This window comes from Monodon monoceros, unplaced genomic scaffold (assembly GCF_005190385.1).
Source record: "Monodon monoceros isolate NGI ecotype Baffin Bay Population unplaced genomic scaffold, NGI_Narwhal_1 Super_Scaffold_3, whole genome shotgun sequence".
Lineage (NCBI taxonomy): Eukaryota > Metazoa > Chordata > Mammalia > Artiodactyla > Monodontidae > Monodon > Monodon monoceros.
The window spans coordinates 3,106,907-3,116,730 of NW_021703780.1; the positions used below are offsets into that span (position 1 = coordinate 3,106,907).

The following is a 9,824-nucleotide window of genomic DNA, read 5'->3' on the forward strand; positions in this document are numbered from 1 at the left end:
GGGAACAAACTTTTAACAATACTTACTCTCTTAAATGTCAATTTAGTCAACTTAGATCTATTAGAGATTTAAAAAGCATAGCTCTGATAGTTCTGACATAAAACCCAACAGTCAGTTGTAACAGAATCTGACAAAAATGGGCGCTGTGTGCGTTTACCACAAACACTGTCTCTCAACACACTGAAGCCTTCCTATGTCGACTCCCGAGTGTCCCAGAGTGACTACAAGTCAAGGTCCCCAGCAGGGATGACAGTGGCCCCCTTTCACCTGCTTCCCACGCCTCTGAGAGGCGCCCGTTCTTACTTCCACTTTGCAGATGGGGAGACTGAGGCTCAGGGGTTGAACGGTTTAGCCAAGGCCCACGCTTGTACAGGGCATCAGCTCAGGGGTCTGGGTCCAAAGGCGTGCCAACCCACCCCCCTAACTCAGTCCATGCAATTTTCCTTTCTACGGCTTTCCCCACTATCGCTGCCATCCTCACGGCTAGCTCGAGCACGCGGAGGAGGCGGCCTTGAGTGCTTGCGGCACCGACTGAACAGCGCTGCCCTCTGCTGGGCGGCGCGTCTCCACCAGGTAAGACGCTCCCACAAGTCTACACTGCTGTCCGCAAGGACGCCGGCCCGCCCCCGCCCCGCCCACTCTCGGGACCCGCCCCTCCGGCGGCCCACCTGGGCCTCGCCCTTCCCCGGAAAGCCCCGCCCACACCGAGATCCGCCCCCCCGCCCACTCTCGAGCCCCCGCCCCAGGCCCCGCCCCACCTCGGGATAGAAAACGAAGGCGCGCTCGACCTCTCGGCGCTCGCCTGCTCGGGTCTGGCGGCGGCGCGGCTGGGCCGGGTCGGGCGCGTGCGGCGGGGCCTCCGGGCGGCATGGAGGGGCCGGGGGCTGCAGCGCGGGGGAACGTCACCCTGCACAACTTCAGCGCGAGGCTGTGGGAGCAGCTCGTCCACTTCCACGTCATGCGGCTGACGGACTCGCTTTTCCTGTGGGTGGGGGCCACGCCGCACCTGCGCAACCTCTCCGTGGCCATGTGCACCCGCTACGTGAGTGCGGCCGGAGGGCTGTGGGTGGGTAGAGGGGCCGGGGGGGAGGTAGCGGCGCGGGGTCCGGGAGGGGGCGGAGGGGGCTAGGCATGCGGGGGAGGGATGGGGTCTCGGAGGCCGGGCCGGTGGGGGCCGGACGGTGACCGACGGCCTCAGGCGCCCGCCCCGTGCCCACCAAGTGCCCGCCGGGGAGACCGCGGATTCGGCGGCCACCCAGGGCTGTCCCGGGTCGGGGAGGGGAGCTTGGGGCTCCCCGGGACCGGGGTCGAAGAGGGTTGCGCTGCCCACCCGGGGAGAGCTGCGTCCCGCCGCTGGGCTGGTCGTCCTCCATCTCTGGTTGGAGTGTCAGGGCTCCCTCGTGGGACCTCTGCTGTCCGCTCACACTCGCCCTGGGGGGTGGCATCTGTCCCTGTTTTTCTTGCCGGCTCCCTGTGGACCACATTTATTTACGTTTCCGGCCCAGACCTCTTTCCCGCTCTTCCCCTCCCCTCCCCCGTCTCGCTGGCGAGCGTAACAGGCAGCTGTCCCTCGGCATTCCAGGCTCCGGCCCTGCTCCTCCAGCAGCCAGCCCCTTTCTGTTACAGCAGCTCCGTCCCAACCTTGGGGTCATCTTTGGATCCCCTCTCCCACGCTCCACGCGCCCAGTGTCAGTGAAGCAGCAGGCACTGCTGTCAGCAGAACCTGCAGAATCCAGCCTCTCCTCACCTGCCGCCTGGGCCAAGCTGCATGTCTCGTGGCGGCTGAGGCCCCCTTTGCCACGTTATAGGTTTCTCAGAGCTGCTGTTGCAAAGTGCCACAGGCTGGGTGGCTGAAAATAACAGGCTGATTCCCTCCCAGATCTGGAGGCCAGAGTCTGAATCAAGGTGTCAGCAGGGCTGGTTCCTCCCGGAGGCTCTGGGGGAGAAGTCGTCCCGTCTCTGGGCTTCTGGTGCTCCTGGCAGCCTCGTCACGCCCAGTGCTGCTGCCACTGCACAGGCCTTCTCCTCTGTGCGCCTCTCTCTTCCCTTCTTCTGAAGACACCAGTCCTACTGGATGAAGGGTCCTCACCTTAACTTACATCTCAATTACATCTGCAAAGGCCCTATTTCCAAATAAAGCCACCTGCACAGGTGCCAGGGGTTAGGACCTGGACGTACCTTTTGGAGGTCGTGGCTTAGCCCTCGGCGCTGCCTTACGGCCAGTCCCCCCTGGGCTGCAGTCAGTATCGTCATCCCTCTGCTCAGACCTTCCGAGAGTCCAGAGCCCGCACTGACCTGCAGGCCCCGTCAGCTGCTGGGGCGCCCCTGCCCCCCTGTCTGTGCCCCACTCGCCCCTCTGGGCTGCTCCAGCCTTTCACCGGGCAGGCCTGCCTGCTGCCAGGAGAGGCTGCACAGCTAGGGCGACACAGGCCCACTGCAGGGGGAGGCCGGCCTGGGACAGGAAGGGGGGCCATGGGACGCTGGGTGCTCAGGTGATCCAGGAGCGTCGGGCCTTGCAGGTGGGGCAGGACTGCTCTTTGTTTTCCTTGCAGGACCCCATCCCTGTGTCCACTGCCCTCCTTGGGGACATGTCCGACACGACGTCCACCGGCCTCGCCCAGCGCTTAGGTAGGTCCTGCAGCTTAGCTGCCCGAGTGCCTGGGTGGGGACCTCGTTGTTCAGCGGAGCCGGGAGGCGAGTCGCTGGAGGAGGAAGACTGTCTGGGAGGCAGACCCCCGGTCTCTGCGGGAAGGAAGGCCTTGTACACTGGGCTTTTCAGGAGCTGACCTGGTACTAGCACTGCTCGGGGCTTGTGCTGCCCACGGGCTCCCGTGTTGCCCTGGCTGCCGTCCAGGCCGACCAGTGACAGGTGATCTTCTCCTCCTCGTGGGAGGAGAGGGCGAGTGATGCCCACGGTGCCTAGTGGGTGGCGGCTCCAGGTAGCCTCCAGGGGTTCGGTGGGGCCCCGCGGAGCAGGAGGGACCGCCCTTCGCCGCAGGTGATGTCGCTCAGAGCTCAGAAGGGTGATGGCCTGGCCTAGGGTGGCCCGAAAGGGTGTCAGGCAGGGCCCCGAGGTTGAGGGCTCCAGCCCCCCTGCACCCAAAACACGTGTCCTGCAGGATGCCCAGGTGGTTCAGGTAAAGGTGCCCCCAGCTGGTACCCATGACTGCCGGGTGGTCCCAGGCGCCGGGGACCTCGACCGGCAGGGCCGCCTTGCCTCCCGTCTGGCCTTGGTGTTCAGTGTCCTGGCCACGTGCGGAGCCCTGGGTCCTGGCTGGGGGGTGGCGATGAGGCCGGGCCCCGATTTGAGGAGCTTATTTTGCAGTTGTGTCGATGGTCCTGTCAGCCTCATCTCCGGGGAGTGGGGACGTGTGCGTCAGTCGCTCCGGGACGCACGCATGCGGACAGCGCGGCCACGCGCTGGTGGGGGCACTGCCAGAGAGTCGAGGGCCAGGGCTGGCACAGGTGGCCCACAGGTCGCACGAGACGGGGCAGAGACCTGGCGGCTGCGTCTCGGGGACGTCCACCACACTTGTCCTTTAGCCTGAAGCCAGAGCAGCCTGGCTAGTAAGTTATTTTGGTAACTTTTTATGAGGAAGCAATTTAAAATTTACAGAAAAGCCACAGGAGAGATATAAAGGATTCTTGCCTAGCCTTCGCCCGGACTCCCAGGCGCTATCATTCCTGCTCTGCGTTTGAGCTGCTGGTTTTTTGTGACCCACGGAGAGCAGGTGGAAGACCTGATGCCCCTTGGCTTCACTGCGTATTTGCCAGCGTTTCGGGGTGACGCAACCCCAGCAGGCAGGCCCCGTGTGCCGGGCCTGGTGGAGGAGGGAGGGAGGCTGCTGGTTTGTGGAGCTGGGACCGGTGGGTCCCCCCAGTGTGGACTGAGTCCAGGAGAGGAGGGCGGCGGGAGCTCGTTTGATGAGCCACGAATTACCTGGTTATTCCAGTGAAGGGAGATGGGCTCCCGGTGTCCTTGAGATGAGGCCTGGAAGCAGTTTGTGTGCGAAAACTAGGGTTCTTTTCCTTTTTTTGGGCATTTTGTGCAAACGTTGGCACTCTTTTTAACATTCTCTCACGTGGCTTACGTCGATTTATAATCTGCATAATTTGAAACAACACAGACCAAAAAATACATTCTTTCTAACTTAACCAAAGTCAGACGTTAATGGAGGCTCCCACCTTCCCGTATCGGCAAGCCCGGCAGCCCTCGGCCACCGCCCAGCAGGGACGGGCACACGTGGTGAGATGCCAGCACCCCAGGGGGACAGGCGACGCGTGTGCTGAGGCCACAGAGGCCCGTTCCGCAGGGAGGTCACCTGCAGTTGAGAATGCGTTATTAACCGTCGTTAGTTGTCTGGAGGGGGCCGAGAAGAGACAGGTGCCCCGAGACAGTGTCTTGTGTGGAAGAGGTGAACGGCCTAGGGGCGCTGGGGGCTTCGGTGTGGATGGGGACCCCCTGCCCTGTGTGGCGGTGGGGCTGCCGGGTGGACCGTGCAGGCGGGATGGTTCTTGGCTCGCGGAGGGACTGGAATCAGTGGCCCCGGGGGCCGGGGACTTTCCTGCCGCCGAATGCAGGCAGGCTGAGCAGCTGTGGCTCGACTGCCCCAGCTCTCCCCCGTCCCCACCTCTTTGCCTTTGCCGATGGGACTGACGTAGCCCCTGACTTCGGTGGGGGGAGGAGAGGCTTGCACCCGCCCCCTGTGGGATGGGGCCCAGGGAGGAGCTATTTCACCGGAAGGGGAAGAGGGGACCGGTACCGCCTGGCTCGTCCTCGGGACCTGTCCTGCCTTCAGGTTATGGGTGTGTAACTGCGCGTGCTTTTGGCGGTTGGAGCAGCTCACGTCAGCCATGAATGGTGCCGCAGAAAGGAGCTAAAACACGTCTCTCACATCGCGTTGAGTAATCGTGCGTGTGTGCGCACGCGCCTGCACGTGTGCGTGTGTAGGAACGCCGGCTCCCCTCTGTGGGCAGGGGAGTTGCTGGAGGGGGCGGTTCTGAAGTACAGATAGATTTTTTTGGGCCGTGCCCCGCTGCTCGCGGGATCTTAGTTCCCCGACTGGGGATTGAACCCAGGCCCTCGGCGGTGGAGGCGTGGAGTCCTAACCACTGGACCGCCAGGGAAGTCCCAGGACCTTAGTGTTTTAAATACTTGCACATGATCTGTGCTTTCTAAAAAGCGGCACAACCAGCCAGCCCCGTGTGCAGAGCGGTGGGACTCAGACGGTAGAGTCTGAGAGCAGACTCGGTGGGTCTGGGCGGGCCGAGGGTCTGCATCTCCCACGAGGTCCCGGCACTGTGGCCACGGGGACGGGGCTTTCAGAACCGCTGTTCGGTGCCTGTAGTCTGGTCTGCAGCAATTGCCCGTGACACCACAGGTGTCAGCTCGCTTCTCTCCCTGGAGGCCCGCCTTCCCCTTCCAGGCCTTTCCCCGCTTCTCTCCCTGGAGGCCCGCCTTCCCCTTCCAGGCCTTTCCCTGCTTCTCTCCCTGGAGGCCCGCCTTCCCCTTCCAGGCCTTTCCCCACTTCGTTTCTCTCCATGGAGGCCCGCCTTCCCCTTCCAGGCCTTTCCCCGCAGTGGGTTGCACGTGTCCGTGTGCTTTCTCTCGTTTCAGCCAGGAAGACCAGCAAACAGGTGTTTGTCAGCTATAACCTTCCAAACACCGACAGCAGCTTCACGTTGCTGGTAGAAAACAGAATCAAGGAGGAAATGGAGGCCTTTCCTGAGAAGTTCTAGCCGAGGCGGCAGCAAGGACGCAGATGCGTGCGCCCGGACGGACGTCTGAATAAACGCGTGGGGTCTCACCAGCCGTCAGCAGGGTCATGCGTGACATTTGTTTTTAAAGGGTTGGTCTTCCCGCCGTCACTGGAGTTGGGCCCCAGGGCTGCACCTGCAGGAGGAGGCAGGAGAAGGGCACGGAAGGTTCCTTGCGGTCCTGGGGGGAGGGGTTCGGGGCCGTTGTGGGATGGAGGGGAAATCAGTCACGACCCCATCAGGCCCATCTTGTCACGACCGGGGCCTGAGGCCCGAGGCCTGTGAGGTCCTTCTGTCGTGTGTCCCCACGTCCTGCCACTCCCCGAGTCTCACTTCTCTGGGTGCTGTTTCCTCACCTGTGAAGTGGGATGGTCTCACCTGGCTGGGTTATTGCTGGAAATGCTTTGCAAACCCCGGTGCCGTGGCCCCTAGGACCTGGGTCATGGTTTTACCCTTTTTGTTGAATGGATCCGAGTGTGTCAGCCCCTCCCTGGGCTTCCTGCTGCCCTGTCTGTCCTTCCGTCCCCTCTTTCCTCCAAGTCGCAGGCCCCTGCTACGTCGTCTTAATCCTTGGCCTTTTCCTGCCGCTTCAGGTGGAGTCCAGCCTTTCTGGTACGTGCACTCCTTTCCAGAAGCCGGTGTTGCTCAGGTCAGTGGCTCTTAACTGGTCGAATTGCTGGCAGAGCTTTTACAGGTTCCCTTCCCCAGACTCAGGAGGCCGGAGGCCCAGGTTTTGTGGGGTTGGAAAGCCCCCCACGTGCTTCTCAGCACAGCCAAGGCCGAGAACTACAGGCGAAGGACTCTCTGATCTTTGGGGTCCACGTGGACCCCTTTTGTCAGGAGAGGCGGATGGTCTCGGGCCCTGTGACACGGTTCACGCGATGGGTGGCAAGCCCTGTGTCGAGCCAGTGCGGGCAGCCAGAGCGGTGACGCTTTGGCCGGGATGGAAAGGCCCTTCCGGGGACCAGGTCTGGGGCTCAGGACGCTAACCTGCAAGGCCCCGGCCGGTTGTGGTTTGGAAGCGCAGCGGGCACCTTTCTAGGAAGAGCAGGTAACGCAAATCAGGGCTATGGAGAGGAGAGTTTGGTATAAATACTTTATTAAAGAAATATTGCTTTCTTGTTAAAAAATACTACATTAAAGAGAGCTCTGGGTTCTCAGTCTCTCCTGACCGAATCACAGTGTGAGAATCGTTTCTTCTCTAGGAACCTTCAGGCCACGGATTAGATTAGCAGGACATCCACACACAAGAGAAAAGAACTCTGAAATCTGCTGTTGCCCCCCATTTCTCGGGGTCTACGAACGGCAGTTTGATGTTTCCTCTGCCTCTGCCCGCCTTTACGATGGGGAATCTGCAGGCAGAGAAGCCCCCCGCGGTCCCCCGGGGGCAGAGCCGAGGCTGGGCTTACACAGGCGCTAAAGTAGGGACACAGCGAGACCTGAATCAACAGAGTTTATTACTCGTAGCTAGTGGTCATGAAATGCCCTTCACTGGATACCATCAGATGAGGTAGGGAAGACATTGCAGAGGAAGTTTGTCAATGGGGCAACATTTTTATTTCTGTACATTTACATACAAATCTCCCCCCAGGGTACAACAGCTGTGATGTCATGCAGACAGGAACGTGGAAGGACAGGCCAGGACTGGGTGCAGGTTTGTGCTGGGAGCAGGCACCTCCAGGCGTCCCATCCGTACGCAGGCCACATGGTTCTCACACAGAAACCTCCAGCCCGGGGCTGCTGGGCCACCAGGGCACCCCCAGCGGCACGCAGGCTGCACCGCGTCGCCACCACCCTGTGGCCCAGGGGCTTGTCCTTTCGCGGCGCCTCAGCCGCCCTCGTGTGGCGCCAGGAAGTGGTATTTGCGGGCAGTACTTCCTCTGGGCGGTTTCTTTCTCTTGCTGTTCTGTGGCCGGACCAGCTTGCCAGCCCCCATGCCCCTAGTCGCAAGTGGTCATATAGTCTTCCAGAAAACTTTTACTGTGTGTTTTGGGTGCTAACAGGCAGGGTATCGGGTGAGTTGTTACTGGTTTCCAGACAGGAACAGAAGGCAGGAGGATCACGTTTGTGCCTGACTCGTTGGAAGGGGGTCCCGGCTCCCGGGGGGGCTGGGACTGAGGGTGTGGCGTGATGCCAGAGCAGGAGCTGGACCTTCCCGGGCAGCGGGCTGGGTGAGCCGGGCGGCGAACGTGCAGCGGCAGGCGCCTGAGAAGTGTCTCTCCACTAAGCACGGAGGGACCTGGGCTGTGGGGTCCACGCGTGAGCATGGGGGTCTCACGGAGCAAGGCAGGACCGGCCCCGGCTGGGCTTGGGGCTGCCTCGCCTGCGTGGTGTGGGGTCTCACGGGGCTCGGCCCACAGGAAGCTTTTCTGCTTTGGCCACACTCACAGCTGTCCCTCAGGGGACCAGCCTGACCCAGGGCTGCAGGAGGGGGCACGGAGGAGCCAGGAACCTCCCCCTCCCTCACACCTGCTGGGCTTTGGTCCCGGGAGCCCCGCCCTCGCAGCCAGCTTCTCTTCTAGTCTACGAGCTAGTCCTGACCACTGCGGTCACAGTGCTGGGCTCCGTGGGACCAGCGTCTACTGTTGTCACTTAAGATGGACCTCGGACTTCGGAACAGGGGTCTGGGAGTGCTGTGCCCGCCTTCCTGGAGGTGCCGGCTGCCCCCTGCGGCTTGAGCATGATCCCTAAAGGTCTACACGGCCAGCAGGAGGGCACACACAGCCTGGGGTCCAGGGAGCGGCCTGGCTGCAAGGTGTCCTGGAGCTGGGGTGATGGGTGCAGACACACCTGGCAGGTGTGGCCCAGGGACCCTGCCAGCCCTGCGCTGCACATCCCGCCCTGGACTGGGGACCCTGCGGCCGGCATGCTGAGAGAGACTAAGGCGCTTTCCAGGTTTGGCACTCAAGCTGCACAGGTGTGAAGAAAGGCCTTGTAGATTAAGGTGAATGCGGACGGACGCTGAAACACAGAACAGACGTGGCTCAAGACACAAGGCAGGGCCATGAGGGGCTGGGCTGGTGGCCCTGGGACCAGGCGGTGTAGCTGCTGGCACCACACAGGCCTGCAAGTCTGCTCACCTCTTCACGGCGCTCTCACTGAGCCAGCGGCTCCTCCCCATGGCCGCCAGCTTGTAGGGGCACCGTGGGGGGATGGCAAGACAGACCGGAGGGGACAGGAGGCGGGTGGGGACGCACTCCACCTCTCTCCTGGGCCTCGGAGTCTGGGCAGCCGTGGGCTGGGAGTCCCCTCGCTGCTTCCTACAGACCCAGGGCCACGCCTTCCCTGGAAGAAGAGCCCACGGCAGAGGCACCGTGGGGAGGTGGACCCTTCCAGGAAGGGCCCAGGCTGTCCCGGGACTGCCACAAGGCAGTGCCTGCCTGGCCAGCAAGGGCTGTTTCTCAGCATCTCCTGCGTTTCCTCTGAAACGGCTCCAGACAGGTGCAGAGCCTGACCTGGAAAGGCAGGGGGACGAAGTGAGGAACACAGCGAAAACCCTTGGAGTTGGGTGGGGCTCGAGCTTTGGTGAGTTATTGCTTCTCTCAGTTGGTCTTGATGTTCTCGGAGGCTGCCGTCAGCGGAGCTCCCCAGTGAGGGGCCTGCTCCAGGCCCAGCTCCGTGCCGACGGAAGCAGAGGGCTCTGGGGTCTCCGCTGGCGGCCAGCGGAGCCAAGGCCTCCAAGCTGGTGATTTCTGTGCCGTGTGTGCTCGGGATGTGGCTGACAGGCCGTGTTTGCAAGAGCACCGCTCCCTCCTGGGGGCTGCCTTAGTTGCCTATTTAGTTATTTTCCTGTTGGTTTTAGTTCAGGAAGTAGCCGTGTGTTCATGTCGTGCTGGCAGAAAAGCTGACTGCAAGAGGGGACTTTCCTGCTGGAGCTGAACTGGGAGGAGGGGTGATAACAGTAACTTGTCTCTGACTCGATGCGTCTGCTGCTCGGGAGCTGAGCTGAGCAGACCTGCCTTGGAAGACCGTGGCGATACCGCCACTAATCAGGATCTGGTGAATGGTTAAGCTTTTCCCCCAAAGAGCTTCCAGCATCAAGTATAAAAGGATGATCTCGCGGGAAA

The 9,824-nt window shown here is 61.9% G+C and overlaps 1 protein-coding gene across 1 annotated transcript; it reads left to right on the forward strand.

The window, feature by feature from the left end:
• The first annotated feature begins 813 nt into the window (after positions 1–813).
• PSMG4 (proteasome assembly chaperone 4) lies at positions 814–8,858 on the forward strand. Its single transcript, XM_029242437.1, has 5 exons — positions 814–1,042; positions 2,553–2,628; positions 5,618–5,849; positions 6,351–6,406; positions 7,349–8,858. Exons 1-3 carry the CDS (start codon positions 869–871, stop codon positions 5,737–5,739), a joined length of 372 nt encoding a protein of 123 aa, XP_029098270.1. The 5' UTR covers positions 814–868; the 3' UTR covers positions 5,740–5,849; positions 6,351–6,406; positions 7,349–8,858.
• Positions 8,859–9,824: the final 966 nt, after the last annotated feature.